Raw genomic sequence first — 20,055 nt, forward strand, 5'->3', positions numbered from 1 at the left:
GATTAGCTTCCCAGTTAGCTTCGCCGACAGTGTTCATGCGTCTTTTTAAAAAAAAAAAAAAGATTTCTGCTTTCGTTCTGTGAAACTGTGTCCTTTCTGTCTCAGTCTAAAAGTCACTGAGATGTGAAAGCGACGTTACATTCGAGTGTGCAGGATTTATTAAGTATAAGAAGAAGCGTGAATCTCGTCTTGACTGGTAGCCAGACCTCTATCGTCTCTGCTGTGTATTAATGTCCGGAAGTTCTGTGACGGGGGGAAAAAACATGAGAAAGGCATGAAAAGAATAGGAGCTGGAAGAAACTTCAGACTAATCTTGATCGGGTATACTGAAACTGCGCTTTATGTGTGCTTTTTATTTGTTTGTTTTTATCGAGGGATCAGATAACACGTGTTACTTTAGTTCTCTAATAATTAGCTGTGTGTGTTAAGTTATCGATGGGTTTGCCGACGCTCGAGTTCAGTGATTCTTTTCTGGACAGTCCTGAGTTCAGAGACCGACTGCAGTGCCATGAGATAGAATTGGAGCGCACCAACAGCTTTATAAAAGATCTCATCAAAGATGGAAATATGCTTATATCTGCCCTACGAAGTAAGTAAACACTGACTTCTAACTTGTTTTCGGAGTAAAAGTTTGAGTGAGAGCGTTAACATTAGCGGCTCTACCCCCTGATAACATAAAGAAGGCCATCAGTACAGGCGCAGCAAGTAATGGACCTAAGCTTGCTGTGGACTCATCAATAAAGTCATATATATATATATATATATATATATATATATATATATATATATATATATATATATATATATATATATATATATATATACACACACACACACTTGGGTATAATGAGGAGCACTTTTATAAGATAATTACAGTGTTGTGAAGTAACAATGCGATACTGTGCTAATTTTAGTGATAGATCAGCCCCATCATGTTGTTATTCTAATTTTTAATTGTGGGCTAATTTCTTAAAATCTTATCTCAAATTTATACTGGGTTGAAAGGATTCCCATTTTAGGATTTTACTTAAATAAATGTTCCATAAGAGTTATTTTCTTTTTATCATTCCTTGTTTATCATTTCAGATAATCAAAGATTTATGGTGGAATGTAGCTCAGTATGTTTGCTTAGATAATGCCTTCTGGCACAATTTTAACGTGCTTGTATTATGCTTTGGTTATATTTTTACTTCACTTACTTTTGGAAGCAAAGGATTTCACTTTGTACTACAGTACATTCTTCTTAAAGCTTTGTTTCCTAGAAACTTTGGTCTTGACGTTTTTTTTAACATATTATATGTAGCTCAGTTAATGATTTTGTGTTTTTCTTGCTTGAGCTAACCACATGTATTTAAATCATTTAAATCAATGGCAGTTGCAACATTAAAGTGGAATGCAGTAAGAATAAACCATCCAATATTTTATGTGTAGTAATAAAAACCAAAAACATCTGTGCAGGTTTAATCTGAATTGCATGTAGGTCTATTTGGCATGACTATTATCAAATCTTAGCAGAAATGCTCTAAACATCATTTTTTCTACAAATGTGTTATACTGTTTTGATAATAAACAATGTGCAAATACACACACACATGTATATAATATACATATATATATATATGTATGGGCTGCAGGTTGCTGGTTCGAGCCTTGACGAGGGGGAGATTCGAACATGGGGAGCGGTGACCTTTCTGTGTGGAGTTTGCATGTTCTCCCTGTGTATGCATGGGTTCTCTCCAGGTTCTCCGGCTTCCTCCCACCGTCCAAAGACATGCATGTTAGGTTAATTGGTCACTCTAAATTCTCCCTTGGAGTGAGTGTGTGTGTGAATGGTTGTTTGTCCCTATCTGTGTTTGCCCTGCGATGGACTGGTGACCCGTCCAGATATAATCTCAGAGCATGTTGCAAAGTAACTGGTACCAGGATGCTGGCAATAGATCATTGTGGCTACGTGGGTTGTGGACTGGGGTCTTTATGGATTGGTCTTGCTTTGCACAATGATCCCAGATCCTATCCGACGGGTATCTGTTGAGTTGTCATGTATTTTAGACTTTTTATTGTATTCTTTGAGAACCTCTTGCAAAATTTCTGAGGGGCCCACTGCTGTCGGAGTAGATGGTAAGTGTCAAAGTGACATTCATGTGGATGCCTGTATGTGTACAGAACAGAACATTGCATTGTAACAAGATAAGCAGTGCTACTTTAGTCGTCACTGACTCTAATGTTGTGGCTATGGTAAAAGTTTCTGTTCATGTTACATCTTCCTGAACAAATGTGACTAATTTAAAATTCTGAAGAGCGGTTCAACTAACCATACACACTTCAGAAAAATAGAGAGTGAGAGAGAAAAAGTGGGACACATAGAGAGCTAAATTTTCATCTAGCATTGCTTTTAACAGCTAACAGTGGAGGTGGAGGCTTCTTGACAGACCTGTTGGTTGATGTAATTGATATGGAGACCTGCGGGTACCTATTGTATAAACATGATGCTGTTTGTGTATGGCAGCTCTGTAACATTGTTGGAGTTAAACTAAATGGTAACGCTGCAGTCATGAAGAAGGCATACTGGGTAAAGCCACTGTGTGACATTACTACAGAGCAGTTACTATTCTAGAAAGATCTTTACTGTCTGGAAGCTCTCATCCTTGTAAGAGGCCAATTCATTGTGCTTAGTTTTTCACTTTTGACTCAAATACTGACATTAAGAAACAGACCTTGCACAGCATCAAAATTTAAATACAATTCCTTTCACACGTTTGTCAGAAATCCTGTCAGTCAATTTAATTAATAACTTAATAATAATTTGAATGCAACCTCATGTGTGTTACCTGTGTGTGCTTTAATTATCATTGCACTGTTTTGTGAGACAATTGTGAAATTTTAACAATAATTGTTATACCTGCTTTATGTGACATAAACCTCTGCCTTTGTTTTCTCAGGTCTTTCTCTTGCAGTGCAGCGGTTCTCACAGTCTCTGCAGGAGTTCCAGTTTGAGTGTATTGGAGATGCTGAGACTGATGATGAGATAAATATAGGTGAGATAAAAAATGCCCAAAACAATGTTGTAAACTATTAGCTGAAAAAACACTGTATGTGAAATATGAACAGATTTTTACAGATTTAAGTATATGATTTCTTCTGCAGCTCTGTCCTTAAAGGAGTTCTCTCAGCTGTTAAGCACGATGGAGGAGGAGAGAAAACGGCTGGTAAGAAAATGTTCAAAATTGTGGTTTGTGTAGTGCAAATGAAGACCACAATGCCCATTTTACACAAGCATTATTAAACTCGGGAGATTAATAATCATTTGAAAAAGTTGGTGTTGCAAGAACTTCAGCATTCACACTATTTCACACTATTTTTCCTATGGATAAAGCCTTTGGGTGTCATACATATTTATTCTACTGTGAACAGAAACCACAGATTCAGGGAGGTAGTGGTAGAGCCTCAAGAGAGGTCTCACACCTATAATTTTTGTTTGTGATCAAGCTGAAAGTTTAGACCAAATGACTTAGGAAAGCAGCCTAAAAGAGTTTGTGTTAAAAATGATTTTTCCTTCTTTAAACAACGTAGCTGATGAAATGATCTGTTACTCTCAAATAGTTTTTTTAACTAAATTGCTCAATCAATAGTTACCTTTTATAACAAGAAAGTTTTAGTTGGGGTAAGTAAGGTGTGCAAATTAATGGTAAAAACATCATAAAAGTGGTGTCAATCATCAAACTTCAGCTAACATTTATAATGGTGGCCACAAAGGCTACTTAACTATTGTATATCTAAGTTCTCCAAGGGCCTGAAGTTGCTAAAAAGTCAGTATTTTGCAGATGTCACCTTGAAAAGTGTTACAATTTGAAAGTTCCAGTCTCTTCTCAGACACTTTCATTTGATGCACTACCCTGTTTCCTTCAAGGTCGTATCTTGATCTTGTTTTCCCAGAAGTCTTATTCACACATTTCTCAGTGTTAACTGTGCCAGCAGCATTGTGCACACCATGGCATTTTGGGAAATGTGTTTGACTCAGAGACCCTCCATCAGCTGGAGGCTTTTGTGTGAGAGTGACTAGAGTCTGGCGTTCTGTGTGTGAAGGCAAACCTTTGAGCGTTTGCACTGAATTTGCTTAGTATGCTACCTTATGTATAGTCCCTTGTGTGAGTGTGGGTTTGCTTTTGTGGCTGTGTGCACGGTCTGGTTGCAGAGGAACCATGTGGAACCTATTCTGACAATTCCCCTGTGAGACTAAGCACAGCCCTGACTGCCTGGGAAAGTCTATAAAAGGATTCTCTGTGTGTTTCTCTGACGTCTCACTTTTTTCTGTGTGTATTTTGATTGTATGCTTGTATCCAGCCCTGCTGATAGGGCTGAACTTATAATACCATCACTATTAAGTTAAAGGGCCCTTCAAGTAATTGGTTCCTCTGAATTACCTGCCTGTTCAAACTGAAAGGGCTATTATTTAGATTTGACAGTGTCCCTCAGTCTTGGATTTTTCAGTTTCATCCTGCTTATTGTGATGTGGTGAAAAAAATTGACATTAGCAAACCACTCCTCAGGCAATATAGCAGCACTAAACTGTAGTGAAGGGGAAGTCATGATGCTGGCCTTGTGCTGGGAAGATATTTAGATTCTGAAGCTTATATAAACAAGGCAGAACAAAGCAAGGCTTGACGGGCCTTTCCAATAAATAGACTCTTGAGTTAAGAGGTCTGAGAACTACTATAAACATCAGAGCTCTGATAAGCACTCAGTAGCTTTTTTTATTTTTATTTAGTTTGTTTTTTTTTTTTTGTTTTTTTTTTTTTTGCTTGTTTAAAGTCCCCAAATTGAGCACAAGTTTCTCATATTTATAGTACAACTGCAAAAATCGCAGATTGTAACATAATTCTTCCTCCAAGGCTGAAACAAGGCAATTCTGTTTGTTTATCTGTCTGTTCGTCAGCAAGATTACGCAAAATCTTTCTGGCTGATTTTCATGAAAGTTGGTAGGGAGCTGAAACACAGGAAAAGGGAGAACAAATTTAACTTTGATGCGCTCACGTCACTGTACTCTTTTTTTGGAGGACTTGATGTACCCATGTAGTTTATCAGTTGAAATGGGCTTAGGCTTAACCCAGTTTTATTTAAATGCTTTTCTCAACTTTAAAGTGCTCCTCCAGAATCAGCAGAAATGATACTGTTTTGTTCATATTCAACATGCATCTGTACTTTTCTTTGTACTTATCCACACTGTATCTAATAATTAACTAATAAATATTAATGTTGCATAGTTAGTAAGAATTCCTTAACTCAAGTTGTAACCTCGGTGTATGCTGGGCGTTGGACAGCTGCCCAAAGTGTTTAAAGTTAGGCTCTTTAACAAGAGGCAAAATATTTTAAAAATGCAAGTAATCATTACAGATGCAGGAAAATAATCTACAAAATGTTTATTGTGTGATCACCTGTTTAGTTGTGAACCCTCGTACATTGGTTAAATGTTTATTTACCATGTCTGCTATAATTAATATTACATTTAGGCTTTCAGTTATAACATAGAACTATAGATGAGATCAACATTTCCAGTAGCTGTAACTCCCCAGAGTACTTTATCTGGGGAGGCCCCATAGACTTCCTCTAGTGATTTAATTTCAAGTTCTAACTCTGTTTCTTTTGCATCCTCTTTTTCCTATAAAATGACAAGCAGATTATTTAGCCTGATATTACTGCTTTTCCTGCTTCCTGCACAACACTTGCTGATGTTCCTGGAAGGTTCAGTTCAATTCAATTCAATGTCTTTATTGTCATTGTACTGGTACAACGAAATAAAAAAATGCCAGTCCTTGAAGGTGCTGAATGTGCATTAAAAAAAGTGAAAAGATGAGAAAAATAAATAAAAACAAGAATAAAAACAGATAAAAACATCACACACACAACATTAACATCTTACAGATATGTACAGTGATCAGACGCTGTTAAGTACATTTATTGCTCTGGCACAAAAACTAGTCCGTGCTTTTAAGGACCTGAACCATCTGCCTGAAGGCAGCAGTTCTAAAATTGAATGTCCTGGATGCGATGGGTCCAAGAGGATATTTCGAGCTTTCCTGAGACAACGAGAGCTATCCAGATCTTCCAGGGACCGTAGAGGGCAGCCAATGATCTTCTGGGCTGTCGTGACGACCCTCTGGAGCGCTTCCTGTTTGCAGCTGTGCAGCTGCAGAACCACGCACAGATGCAGTAAGTCAAGACGCTCTCTATGGAGCAACGATAAAAGGACACCAGCAGATCTTGATTAAGGTGATTCTTCCTGAGTAATCTGAGGAAATACAATCTCTGGTGTGCCTTCTTGATGATGGCACTGGTGTTGATGCTCCAGGTCAGGTCATCCTCTAAACTTATACCAAGAAATCGGAAGTCTGAAACCCTCTCTACACAGTCCCCATCAATGACTAACGGCTGGATGCCCATTTTTTTCCTTCTAAAGTCTATGATCAGTTCCTTAGTTTTGGTAGTATTAAGCACCAAGTATTTTCACACCATAATGACAACTGTGCCACCTTGTCTCGATACGCAGACTCATCCTCCCCAGAGATGAGCCCCACCACAGTTGTGTCATCTGCAAATTTTATTATACTGTTGCTGGAGTGAGTGGGAGTACAGAGAGTAGAGCAGGGGACTTAGCACACAGCCCTGAGGGAATCCAGTGCTGAGGCTGAGAGCTGATGAGATGTGAGAGCCTACTCTCACCCTCTGGGGGCGGTTTGACAGAAAGTCCTTAATCCACTGGCAAATGAAGTGAGATAGTTCCAGGTCCGACAGCTTATTCACCAGTATGTTTGGAAGGATGGTATTAAATGCTGAGCTAAAGTTGACAAAGAGTAGTCGCACGTAGCTCCCCTGCTGCTTCAGGTGGGATAGTGCAGCATGGAGAGCTGTGACTATGGCGTCCTCCGTGGACCTATTTGCTCTATAGGCAAATAGGTAGTCCGCTTTTGCCCCTCTTCAGCTTTGTTCTAGCAGCCTTGTATAGTGCTTCGTCTCCAGACCTGGAGGCGGAGTTCCTCTCCTTTAGCAAACTCTGGAAGGTCAATATTTTGTAAATATATGTATAAAAGTTTACCTTTTGGAATTATGGAATTAAGCAGCTAACCTGCTTATGTGCTTATTAGCTGGATTACTTAAATGTTTTCTCTAAAGAAACACTGTGTGGAATATTTTAGGATTTGAACAAAGCATACTAACTTAAAAACTAGATATAATCTTGTACATATATTCAAATGTGTGTTTTTATTGTTAAATATAGCAGATTTAATGTAGTTACAGTGACATCTTGCCAGATATATTTTTTTCAGTGTGGAGGGCTCAGGACCGGTAACAAAGGTTAACCTCCAATTACTCCCTGGAACGATGTAAAATACAGAGAAAGAAATTTCCAGTTAGGATTAATAAAGTATTAATTTCTTCTTTTAGCTGAAGTTGCTGCTGCAGCTTTAATGAGACTATCACTGAGCTGTTGGCTTTTTTTTTGTCTTGTTACTTACTGATACCACACACTGAGCTGACTGCCATGTTTCTTTTTTTCTTAGATCCAGAATGCCGATGATGTTTTGATCGCACCGCTTGAGAGGTTTCGAAAGGAACAAATCGGAGCTGTAAAGGTACATCTGCAGTAGTTTGTAGTAAGGGGTAACTTGAAAGCTGAGTAGAGTGTGAAAATGCACATTGTACTCTAGGTTATTCAGTGTCTTGTGTGCTGCTCTGGTTTGGTCCAAATTGAGTTTGTAGTTGGTGATCAGAAAATCCAATTTGTTCAGATAAACGATGAATCACAGTCTGGAGTCAGCAGCAAGGTCATGGGAACGAACACTGGGAGGGAAGACAAGGAGCATGTCACAGACAGCGATAGTTGAACTCAGAGAGGCAGTATAAACACAAAGGGAGTGTGGTGTCTGGTTTCAGCAGCTGTCTCATTTTCTTATTTTTTAAATTTGGTTTATCTCACATCTTTTTCTTCTCTGACTAAAATAAGGAAATAGACAGCAATGTCAGGTGTTTGGCATAGTGGTTCCACTTTAAACCAGGTCTGAAAGTGAAATAACAGCTGATTTCTGTGCATTGGTGGAAGAAATTCCTCTCCCTCAAGATTGTAGCAAGTGTGTGTGAGCAGCACATCCTCACCATGATGTTGCTGAATGAAACAACAAAACAAAAAAATAATGAATATTGGGAGTTAGATGCCACAGCTGTTTTGGAACATAAATATTTTTGCAGAACCTGTTGACCATGCTGCACGTTGTCATTACCTTTTGGTCCCTGAAAACTGATGCCTGACTTTGTTTCAGAATCCTTCTAAACATGGAATTTTATTGTAAATTTGTGGCATATGTCGATGGCTATTAGATGGATTCTGACATTTACAGTCCTCGAAAGGTATATTTGGGTGAATTAGGTAAACTCCTCACTGTTCCTTGATCAAATCAAATTTTCAGTTTGTCCAGTTCTTGTAGTTTCTACAAAACAAACACATTCCCATCCACACATGTTCATGCTCTTACTATGCTAACATTTTGTACAAATGTCTTAATTGAATAATATGATGGCATTCAATGTCTGTTCAGTGTGTTTTATTCAGGCAGAAAAGTGTTGGCAGGGTGGTGGTGGGCACTTCATCCCAGCACCTTATCAGTAGCCCACCACTATAGAGGGTCGTCTACACAGCTGACAACCAGCTTGTAAAACAAGTATTGATAATAGTACAACACTCACCAACATCAGTCAGTGTCCAGCTGCTCTGCTCGCACAAATACAGCAGCATTTTGTGTCTGACACATTCAAGAGCAGTTCAAGATAAATGGTCATGGCCAGGGCAGTTTCTCCTTTTTCTCAGTTACAAAGGTCACAGTATTGGTTGTCTGAAAAGAAGCAGCACTAATAAAACTAGTACCTTTTAGAAAAGTCATAAGATTTCAAACTGGAAATTTTTGGAATGCACTTTTTTTCTCTCTCTCTTCACATGTGGCCACATTTAGTCTCTTTAATTGAAAAACACTTGAAAGACAAGTAAAGCAAGTTGAGAATAAAACTACATGGACACTCAGCCTAACCCAAAACCAAATGGGAGGGTTGTGACATATTTCATTTTTAGTCAGAGGCTGAACTTGTGACATTAAAATTGGTTAACCTCCTGGTTAGCAGTGATGATTATATATATCTGTGCTGTCAGGTTGAACACAAATGTGAAGTATTATCATTATATATATATATATATATATTTTTGCAGGAGCAGCAACAGCAGCAATCATTTTTGACAAACTATGCTATCATTGAAACTACTTAAGTTGGTTTTGTTAAATTTCTCAATGTCTTCACTATATGTATCATATGAACCTGGACAGACCTGTATGTTATTTGCAATTTCTCTAACTGATTTATTGATTTTGTCCTCTCTGCTTCTATGTCTTATTCAGGAAGGAAAGAAGCAGTTTGACAAGGAGACAGAAAGGTATTACTCTGTGCTGGAAAAACACCTCAGCCTGTCCTCCAGAAAGAAGGAATCCCAGTTGCATGAGGTGAACTCTCAGATTCTTACAAGGCCACAATAAGTTCCTCCCACACGTGTTAAGTAACATCAGCTACTGTATGTGTGTTGTGACTGGTTGTCTTGCAGGCTGACACACAGATGAGTAAAGACAGGCAGGTTTTTTATGATGCATCTCTGCAGTATGTCTTCAAAATCCAAGAAGTGCAGGAAAGGAAGAAGTTTGAGTTTGTGGAGCCTGTGAGTTCACATTACAAAACTACTTATTTCTTTGTTGTTTGCCGCCTTATTACTTTTTGTTGTGTGTGTTCTTATGTTGTGATAGCAATATACAATGTCTTATCAAAGGAACATAGAAGTGATGTGACTTTACTTTGCATTTTTTACACAGTGACGTAAACACCAAGCCATTAACAAGTGTGTACATGTAAACACCATCATAGAAAAACAGCTGAGCCATATTCTCAAAAACACACTTTACACACGCTGTTTGGTTGGTGATAAAAATGTTTAACGATAGATATCAGTAAAACCTGCTTCCTGTTGCTGTAGCAGCACTTCCTGTGAGGAGATTTCTTCTGGCTGACAGAGAGGAAAACTCTTTGTTGCAAAGTAAACAAGGGTAGCAAACCAAACATGAGGCAGAATTTGAGGGGGGGTAAGCGGGTTTCTCCAGCAGAGTCTATTTAGATTAATTGAGCAGATGAATGACAGTCATTCTTTTGCAATCCTTTCATTATATTCTACACTCCCAAGCCCCAAGCTAACGTTTCTCTGGCGGATCTCTCCCTCTGCTCCTCAGTTATTAGCCTTCCTGCAGGGGTTGTTTACATTCTACCATGAAGGCTACGAGCTGGCCAGTGAGTTTGAACCCTACAAGCAGCAGCTTCAGTTCAACCTGCAAAATGTAAGTGTTTCTTTACCCCAAACCCCTAAAGCAAATCTGCACATGGTCTTTTTTCCAAATAGTAAATGATTATTTACAATAACAATAATAATAGTCAAAATTATTTACAATACCAGTCAAAACATTGGAAGGATCTACCCATTTATTCTGAATGGGTAGATGTGTATATGTATATACAAGCCTGCGGCACAGCCATCATTTTACAGGTTTTCTGAAATAATTCTGTTAAAAAAAACTTCTCCATAGTTTTTGTGACAATCAGTCCAACTCTGTTCTTCAGAAGAGCAGAGAAATGTGTGATCACACCAATCCAGTTAAATGCTTATCTGAGCATGCAAAGCAGGTCTCTGGGTAATCCAGTGTCTTTTTTGTTGAAAGATGCCATTTTTATGTATATGAATAATTATTGCATTTCCTAAGTCAATAGATAAGGACTAAGATAAGTATTGTTATATAAAAAAAAATAAACTGTGGTAACCCTTAAAGCCAGACTGATTATCTATTAACTTTATCACTTTATTAATAATTAGTATAGTTTATGATCTTTGTATGTATGTTTGTTATTAAGGCTCGGAACAATTTTGAAAGTACTCGTGTTGAGGTTGAGAGGCTGATGAAGAGGATCCGGTCTGCCGAAGAGGACTTCAAAGCCCCTGGTTGTTATACCATGGAGGGCTACTTGTATATACAGGAGAAACGTGAGACACTTTCCACCAAAACTTCTCTTATCTCTCATTTATGCCTTCAGAGAAATCAGTTACCAGTTAATAATGAACTTAAAATATACAAGCGTACAAAGGGGAACCTGTATGAAAATCTGTACGTTTACTATGCAGGTCCGTTGGGAAGTATTTGGACCAGATACTATTGTACTTATGAGAGGAGCTCAAAAATGTTCACCATGAGCAACACAGAAGCCAGACCAGCCAGCAGACAGGTAAGCTGCTGTCACACACCAACACACCAGTGTTAGTTCATCCATTTCTATGTCATTACATGGTGAATCATTGCTTTCCAAGCAGCTTGTATGTTTCAAAATTCCTGCTAGCTCAGCAGCTGACAAACATCAACTCAAAAGCACAAAAATTTCCTAATATTTGAAATAATTTCCTACTAATCACTATGATGTCATGTTATTACAACTGTGACAAAATGCATGAATAATCTTTTACATTCAGGCTCATTTTATACTATTTTATCACAGACTGAAATACAGTACACGCAGAAACCCTGATATGTTCCTAAAACCTTTAAACCTTTGCTACAACATCAACAGTGAAGACTTTATTACACATGTTTTTTATTGCATATGCCTTCCTGTTAACAGAACGGTGTGGTGAATGGCGCCCCAGAGATGTTCAGGTTACGCTCGTGTGTCCGAAGGAAGACAGATTCAATCGACAAACGCTTCTGCTTTGACATTGAGGTGGTTGAGAGGTGAGAGGGAAATATGACTGTGTCTGTCTTGCAAAATGCATAAATACATCATTTGAGATGTAGCTGCTTAATTAAGCTCAGGTGAAATTATTTCCTGCAGTGGATTGGCGACCTGTCCATTAAGCCCCGGCTCTCGCCAGCTAATTGCTGGGAAATGTTTCCCTGCGACCCTGAATTAGACTTAAGTGATACAGAAAATGGATGGATGGATGAAATTATTTCTATTTTCCTGCAGACATGGAGTCATCACACTGCAAGCACTCTCAGAGGCAAACAGACGGCTGTGGATGGAGGCAATGGATGGAAAAGAACCTGTATGAACACATTCACCATTATATTGATAATATATTGATTGAGAACTTTAGCAGCTCCAAAGGCAGCCAACCCATTCACATTATATTGTAGTAATTGTATTTTTCACATGTTTTAGTGGTATGCACTTAACATTTTGTTTTATTTGTTCAGATTTACACTCTTCCTTCTCTGCTTAGCAAAAAAGAAGAAAGTAAGTATCAAGTTCAAGTAAGAACATTCTGATTAATAGCATGTATTAATGTTTTCAAGTGTCTAAAAATTGTCTGCAAAATGTTGACTTTTTGTTCAACAGCATTTCTGAACGAGGCAGGCTTCAACTTTGTCAAGAAGTGTGTTGAACTGGTTGAAATAAGAGGTATTTCTCACTGTTTTAAAGTTTCAATAAGAAAAATAGTCATTGTTATTTTTAATTGCATGTACTGATGTTTTTATTTGAACTTGCCTGCAGGCCTTACCACCCTGGGACTGTATAGGACAGGAGGAGTGAACTCCAAAGTACAGCGGTTGATGTCAAGCGTGTTCTGTATGCTGCTGTTTTTCTAATTCTGAAAACTAATTCTGCAGGTATATTTAAAATTGAGCACATAAATAATTTGTTATCTACTTTCCTGCAGCATCCACAGCTTCATCTGACTTGCAGCTGGATGGAGACGCCTGGGACAACAAGACTATAACCAGTGGTCTGAAGGATTATTTTAGGTAACGTACACAAACTACACAGCAGCATTTTCCTAATAAAACTGTGTCTAATTGTTAAGTATTATTTTCTAATGTGCTCAAAGGTGTCTGGCAGAACCACTACTGACCTATAGACTGCATAAAGAATTCATCAGGGCTGCAAGTAAGATCTTACTTCATCTTCTTAAGACACAAAAATTACACAAGGGGTGGAAACATTTCAGCAATATTTGAGTAATATTTATTTTGTGTTACAGAGTATGACGACCAGAAATACAGAGTGAGAGCAATCCACGCTCTTGTACACAAACTACCTGAAAAAAACAAAGCAATGTTGGACCTCTTAACTAAGCATCTCCTCAAGTATGTAAATATTGCTTTCACAGTCCTTTAATTGTGCATTACTCTGTAATATTTAAACATATGGTTCTCTTGATATTTTTGTATTTAAATTTACATCTTGTTTAAACACTGTATTAGTCTGCTGCATGTTGTTGAATATTCACATTCATTGTATGTGTGTGTAGAGTGTCTTCACACAGTGATCAGAATCTGATGACTGTGTCCAACCTGGGAATGATCTTTGGCCCTACATTGATGAGGTCGCAGGAAGAGACAGTGGCCGCCATGATGAACATCAAGTTTCAGAACATTGTTGTGGAGATAATCATTGAAAACCATCACAAGGTGTGCTTACAACACATATTCTCAGACTAATGTAAACATGTACACATCATACTCACATAAAAACACAAAGTGTGTGTTCCTGCCAGATCTTTGGCGAGGCTCCAGACCTGTCAGTGCCGCTGCCTCAGGCTCCGTCCTCTCGATCAACTCCTCGGAGGAGCAAGGCCATTTGTCTGTCATCTGGGAAGAGAAAGACCCGTCTGTACCCGCCAACTCTCTGCCTGGCAGACAATGACAGTGAGCCACTTTCTCTCATCCATCCATTAATCATGGTTAGCTAGTAAATGCTCTTACTGAGTTCAAATTCCTTTTCATATGCTACCTTATACTTATGCATCACTACACATAATTTTCTTTGCAAATATTTTGTGAATTTGATAACTATATTCTTTTGTTACTTTTAGATTAAGATTATACAGGGAAAAAAAATCATTTGACAGGTTTTGGTTTGGCTCAAAGTGCCACAGCAGCAGTTCTTAAGAATTTTGGCTTGTTACTCTCAAAATCATTGTTAATAATGCAGAAAAAGTCTGTAAGTTAATAGCTGTTCTTCCAAAGAGTACCCTCATGCTTTATGTTTGCAGTTACATTCCAAGGAGTCAAAAAACTCAAATAATAATCCCATAACTTCTCAAACTGATTTGTAACCAAAGCAGAAGTAAATCTGAATTCTGAGATCGTTACATCACAGGAAACTTCGATTTAAATTACTGGCATTTGAAAATACAATAACAAAGTGGTTCTGATGTATTTACTCTACTGCCTAATGGAGACCAGACCATCAGAACAGCCCTAAAGGTCCTGAACAGAGCAACTTTTTTACAGCATTGCTCCACAGTTCAGAACAACATTCTTTGTTCTCATGTTCCTGACATGTTTTTACAGCAAACCTTTGAATCAGCTCTCCTCTGACCTTAAAAACTTTTTCCAATAATTTTTCCAAGTCTAACCTTGTTAACATGTTCATAAGGTTTTTATGTGTAAAAAACAAAGAATAAAAACAGTAGTTGACATTGTGACTATGTAATTAAGAAACACAAGGAACGAATCCATCAGCCTGTGAAGTTAATGGACTTGTTATAGCTTTCAGCCAGAATTTCCAAGGTTTCTAAAAGAAAAACTTTTACTCATAATTAAACATTTCAAAGTAGCGATAAACAGTAGTTATTTTAACATAAGGATCTGGGTCAGTCACCCATCCTTTATCACAGAACAAACATTTCAGCAGGCAAAGACAGGAAGTGTCCCCATAGATTTTAAGCTTGCAAACGGACTTTTACTTTGAACTGAAGCTACTGCATGCTCACATAAGAACCAGTTTAATGATTATCTTAGATTGATCACATTTGCCTATTTTTATTTATGCTGTGTCAAACCCGTTGAAAAAAAGTCATAGTTTGATCCAGTAGGCATTATTTGAGTCTATCTTTAGAAATATATATATAAAAAAAAAAAAAAAGGCACACAACGCCCACTGTTGTCGTCTTCTTAGTTAAGCTCTAAATTAATATGCCGCTTAAAGTACCACAAAGGCTGAATGGAATGTAATTAGTTTTTTTCTTTGTTTTATTTGGACAAAACATTAAGTTATAAATAAACACAGTGAAATTAAGACATAAGGGGAGTAATAAATAAAAAGTTAGGAGATAATTAAAGATAATTTTTACGGCAGCATTAATGTGTACACTAGATTTTTAGAGCATTATTCAGTTTCAGTCTGATCTGAAGTGATGAACGGACCTACTGAACAAAGACCAGAGAGTCTAATACAACTATGATGCAAATGTGTCTGAGTCCTTTATTTTTCTGGAGCTGCATTTTTCCTTTCATGGTTAACTGGCAACATTAATATAAGATAGTCTTTGTTTTCCTCTGTTCACTCTTTTATCAATGTAAACCTCTTTAAACCTATTTCTATAAAGTCATCATTTTACTGAGCTAAACAGCAGAAAAAGTTCAGTGAGAATTTTGAGTGTTTTGTTTTGTTTTTTGTTTTTTGTTTTTTTTGTTTATTTGATCTTTCTTCATTCAGTGCCCTGCGGCACCAACTCTGTAACAAATCACATTAATGCACAAAAAGTGTTGTTATGGTTTTACCGACATATTATTACATGGTATTTTTACAAAATAGAAGAAAGTAATAAGACCACAAGTCTCAAAAATGTAGATTTTGTAGAATGCAGTGATATCCACACTACTCCATTAAAGGGCAAATACTGTATAATATTAATTGGACAGTTCTGAAACTGATCATTGATTAGCCTTTATCCTGCCTGTGTCTTCTAGTCTGTTTGTTTTATGTGACGCTTCCTTTCTTTTCTCAGGTGACACTTTCAGTAGCAGCCCCAGCACAACTCCAATGGGCAGCCAGGAGTCTCTGTCCTCCCACTCCTCAGAAAAAAACGGCTTGTCTCAAACCTCTCCTCCATCCTCTCCTACTGTTGAGCCCGGCTCGCCCACCACAATGCAGGCGTCTCCTCCCACAGCTTCCTCCTGCTCTCCGTCACAAAACTCCTCCAATGAGAAAGATCAGAGAGAGCCATCAAACGGCGCCCCCTCCCCACACCTAACGCCTTCTTCTTCCTGGACATCCCCTCTGGCTTCAGCTGAGCAGACTTCCTCGCTCTCCTCCTCCACGTCCTCTTTACTCTCTGCAGTGGAGAAGTCTTTCAATAGAAACTCAACTGCCTCCTTTTCTTCTGTAAAAGAGTCGAGATCTCCCTCCAGAGCGTCTGCATCCACCGCCTCCATCCAGCAATCAGTGGAGCCTGCTTCCTCTCCCAGGGAGGATGGACCGGTTCAGAGAGCAGCATCGTCCACCTCTCTAATGAGCACTCATTCAGTGGATCAACGAAACGCATCCAGTGCTACAGTCACAGAAACCAGAGTGACAGCTTCTACCTCTCCTCAGAAACATATCACTGCATGCAGGACTGCTTCCTCCTCCTCTTCATCGTCCTCCTCATTATTTCCCTATCATCTCTCCACATCTTCCTCTCTCACCTCCCTGCACATCTCCGAGGGTACGTTTATGTGTTTTTTCTGTTCAGTAAAGTCGAGCTATCTGTCATTTTTCTGTTAAAGGCGTGTGTCTGATCTCTTGTGTTGTATTACAGATTATAAAAGTTGTCATGGATCAGTGCACAGTCTCATGTCACTGGACCCACAGGAGGCAGCACATATGAGGAAAACGCCACACAAGCGCTGTGGCTCCGATCTGACCCCCAAACACTTTTCTGCCACATCCAGCAATGGCTACCAGAAGCCTGGGTCACTGTGAGTATCTCTGATTTTATATCATGTCATCTCACTTTGTTCCTCATTCTCTTCAGTTATGAGAGGGAAAAGTTCAGGAGGAAGTTTCCCTTTTTTTGCAACTGAAATGAAACTTGAACTTTCAACAGCAGATCTGATTCCAAGACTGATTACTTATTCCTGATCTGTCTCAAGACTTGCACATTGTTTAGTATTTAGATTCTGAGTATGTGTTTTGGATACTGACCCACTCACTCACTCTCAGGAAATTATCTCTGTCTTTTTTATCAGACTGTCAGCCGGACAACCTCAGCGGGAGAGTTCTGTGTTCTCCTCTGCATTAGACATATGTTCCTCAGGAAGGTATGTTCACTCCTGTTTGAAAGCTTCACCTGTAAGATAAAACATGTTGATAGATAAAATCCTCATTAACTTTCATCCTAAGTCATTATTTTAATGTCTTCCTCACAGAGAAGCAAAAGCTCTTTACTCCTGTGAGGCCGAGCACAGCCATGAACTAAGTTTTCCACAGGGGGCGCTGTTCTCAAATGGTAAGATTTAATTTCTTCAGGGCGTTATTTGATCTTAGGATGAATAATAAATCATTATTAGTAGATCTTTGCATTCACACCTGCTATTAAAATGCACACAAAATCCCACACTGGGATCAGGAATCATCAGGAATGCTGCTGTCTGTACCCGATTGCCAGTAACTCCTGCTTTCTTTAGCTTTTCTCTGGTTTGCTGCAGAGAATTTTTCTTTATCCAGAGAAGTGCTAAGGATGAAGAGGAACTTTCCATTTTATTTGTTAAATCAGGTGTAAATGGGGTGCTTCTTAATAAGGAGCCACATTTGTAGAGTTGTTTTATTTTATCTTGAAGGTAATCTCCATGTAACTGATCAGTTTTCTTTCTGACTGCTGATAAACCGTTCAGATTTTTTTTAGTCATATAAAATATTGTACTCAATTCAAAGCAGTGTAAAAAAAATGAAAGATTTTCATTTAGAGTTGCACAGACTGAAATTTCCTTGGCTGATTCCGACTTTTGCCCTTTTCTAAAGGTCCGACATGCCAATTCCAGTTTTGGCTGATGGAAATTCTCTTTGATTTGCAAACAAAAGCTTTTGTAATTTTTTCATAATATTTGTTTCAATTTAACTTTCAACTCTAAAACACAGTGCTCTATAAATACCTTCAACATTTTCTCCAAGACCTCACCAGGCTGCAGGGCTTCTGTTAAGTGCTACATTTTCTTATATAGAGGTATTTGTTCAAAATCCAACAGAAAAGTATTTAATCATGTATCTCCCTTCATACACCAGATTATAGTACCTTAACATTTCTCTTATAACTTACCTTAAAAAATGAAAATGCATTGCACAAAAGGAAAATAATTTTGTTTTTTTGCCTAAAAATCTCTTAAATTTAACATATTTTATTTAAGTTTGATCCGATGATCAAACTGAAAGTTGGCCTGTCTACCAGTTTGTGAGTATTTTAAACATCCAAATGTTTTGATATTTATTGTTTGGAAAATGTATGAACCAGGCTCAAATTATAGTAAATCTTAAACCAGCATATATGGTTGTTACAACATGAATGAACAGTTCATTGTAAATCTGTGGTACGCCAAACCAAACCAATAAGGTGACGCTTCAGTTTAAGAAAAAGAGAAGGTTCTATGTCAGCAGAAGCTATCCTACAAGATTAAATTGGTTTGTTGGATCTCTTTGTCTTGATTTGCTGAGTCATTTGCGTTTGCAGTGCACCCATCAGTGGAACCAGGCTGGCTTCAGGCGACGTACAACGGGATAACAGGCCTCATACCTGAAAACTACGTCACATACATTTGACAGACCAGATGATGTCATCAGCCTGTCACTGAAATGTGCTGATCAACAGAATATTTATCTTGTAACTGTGATTGTTATTGCCGACTACTGTGCAGGAATATAATCTGTGTACTGTATATAACCATGTAATGTGTTTTAATTAGCCTTTTATTAGTGGATGTGAATATTTGATTTGTTGTCTGACTTTGCTTCAGATCACTAATCAGCTCTTATATATTTGTCTTTGAAAATGATATGCATACGGTAGACATGTCTAGAAGGTACATGGGAACAGTATTTTCTTTTTAATCAAGATTATTTGTTTAATAATATAACTGTCTAGAAATGACGTGTTCACGCCTCTGTGCCTTAAGCTACATGAACTATCTGAATTCTTCCATAACATTTCTCTTCTACTCTTTTAGGTTTTTTTTTGTTGTTGTTATTGTTTTAAATAAAAAAAACATACTTTTAGAAATTGGATTTTCTGTGTAGATTCCAATTGGGTATATTATTTCTATGTATCTCTATTAATTTTTCAAAAAGAAAAAAGAAGCAATCATTTCATTTTTGATTTCACCTACTTTAACCAAATGTAAGTGCCTTAAATCGTTTTGCTGTTTAAGTTGAACCATATAAAATGAGCGATCTGGTCTCCAACAAAAACATAAGCAGAAGTCGATAAAACTTTTCTCTGCATCAGAATTAAGTCTTCCCCAAAACCTCTGAAGAGTTTATCCTTTTTATGAGTGTGAGCGTGCATGGTGACAGCTGATAGGCTGAAGTTCCCTCATGACCGGGAACCGGATGAAGAGGGGATAGATAATGGATGGAGGGTTCATACTTTTATGTTTGTTTGTTTGTTTTTTAAATAAACCAATCATGAGCTCATGAGTCACAGTCATTGAATTTTCTGTCATTAAGTCATTAAAAACAAAGAATCATAAACAGTGTACGTTGCAAAATACACACTAGTATGTACTTTTATTTGCAGGACAGAGAAACTGGAAAATATTTGTCTTATTGATCTGTTCATTAAAATGGTCCCACAATTGTACCTGTTAAATGCTTTTCTCATCATCAGACATTATCCATATGATGTTTTGCACCAAATCCAAAACTGTATGATGAGCCAACTCATTTTTAATTCTCTATCAACATAAATTTATTCTTACTTTATCATCACAGTGTTTTTTTTTTTTTTGTTTTTTTTGTACTGACATGTCTGCACAATGGCGAGCAGACAAAACCCTTTGTACTGTACAGTTTTAAGACAATGTCGATTCAGCAGTCAGCGCTATGATGAAGGTAAACTGATCTCTCCCAGCCTCCTCAGCAGGACATCAAGTGTCTCCATATTCTGTGATTTCTCCTCCAACAGCTCATATCGCAGACTAGAGATGTCCTGCTTGATCTCTTTCAACTCACCTGGAT

At 37.9% G+C, this 20,055-nt stretch overlaps 2 protein-coding genes across 4 annotated transcripts in view; one reads left to right on the forward strand and one right to left on the reverse strand.

Annotated features, from left to right (window-relative positions):
- On the forward strand, positions 1–19,758 carry arhgap42a (Rho GTPase activating protein 42a). Of its 2 annotated transcripts, none has more exons than XM_042008412.1 (25): positions 1–321; positions 430–589; positions 2,940–3,035; positions 3,145–3,206; positions 7,557–7,628; positions 9,438–9,539; positions 9,638–9,748; positions 10,311–10,415; positions 10,984–11,113; positions 11,252–11,352; positions 11,743–11,852; positions 12,088–12,166; positions 12,318–12,357; positions 12,460–12,522; positions 12,616–12,690; positions 12,782–12,866; positions 12,950–13,008; positions 13,103–13,208; positions 13,373–13,532; positions 13,619–13,769; positions 15,857–16,555; positions 16,649–16,808; positions 17,079–17,150; positions 17,259–17,338; positions 18,554–19,758. In XM_042008412.1, the coding sequence occupies exons 2-25, from the start codon at positions 436–438 to the stop codon at positions 18,640–18,642; spliced, it is 2,961 nt and encodes a 986-aa protein (XP_041864346.1). In that variant the 5' UTR covers positions 1–321; positions 430–435; the 3' UTR covers positions 18,643–19,758. The 2 variants fall into 2 exon arrangements, with proteins under 2 accessions (XP_041864346.1, XP_041864345.1); XM_042008411.1 differs by having other exon boundaries at positions 480–589.
- trpc6a (transient receptor potential cation channel, subfamily C, member 6a) overlaps positions 19,492–20,055 on the reverse strand; it is an 11,650-nt gene continuing 11,086 nt past the window's right edge. For both annotated transcript variants that reach the window (XM_042008413.1, XM_042008414.1), the window contains one exon: positions 19,492–20,049. In XM_042008413.1, coding sequence (XP_041864347.1) covers positions 19,919–20,049 — 131 coding nt within the window. In that variant the 3' untranslated portion in view covers positions 19,492–19,918. The remainder of the gene's footprint in view (positions 20,050–20,055) is intronic.

Source organism: Melanotaenia boesemani, chromosome 15, assembly GCF_017639745.1.
Source record: "Melanotaenia boesemani isolate fMelBoe1 chromosome 15, fMelBoe1.pri, whole genome shotgun sequence".
Taxonomy (NCBI): Eukaryota; Metazoa; Chordata; class Actinopteri; order Atheriniformes; family Melanotaeniidae; genus Melanotaenia; species Melanotaenia boesemani.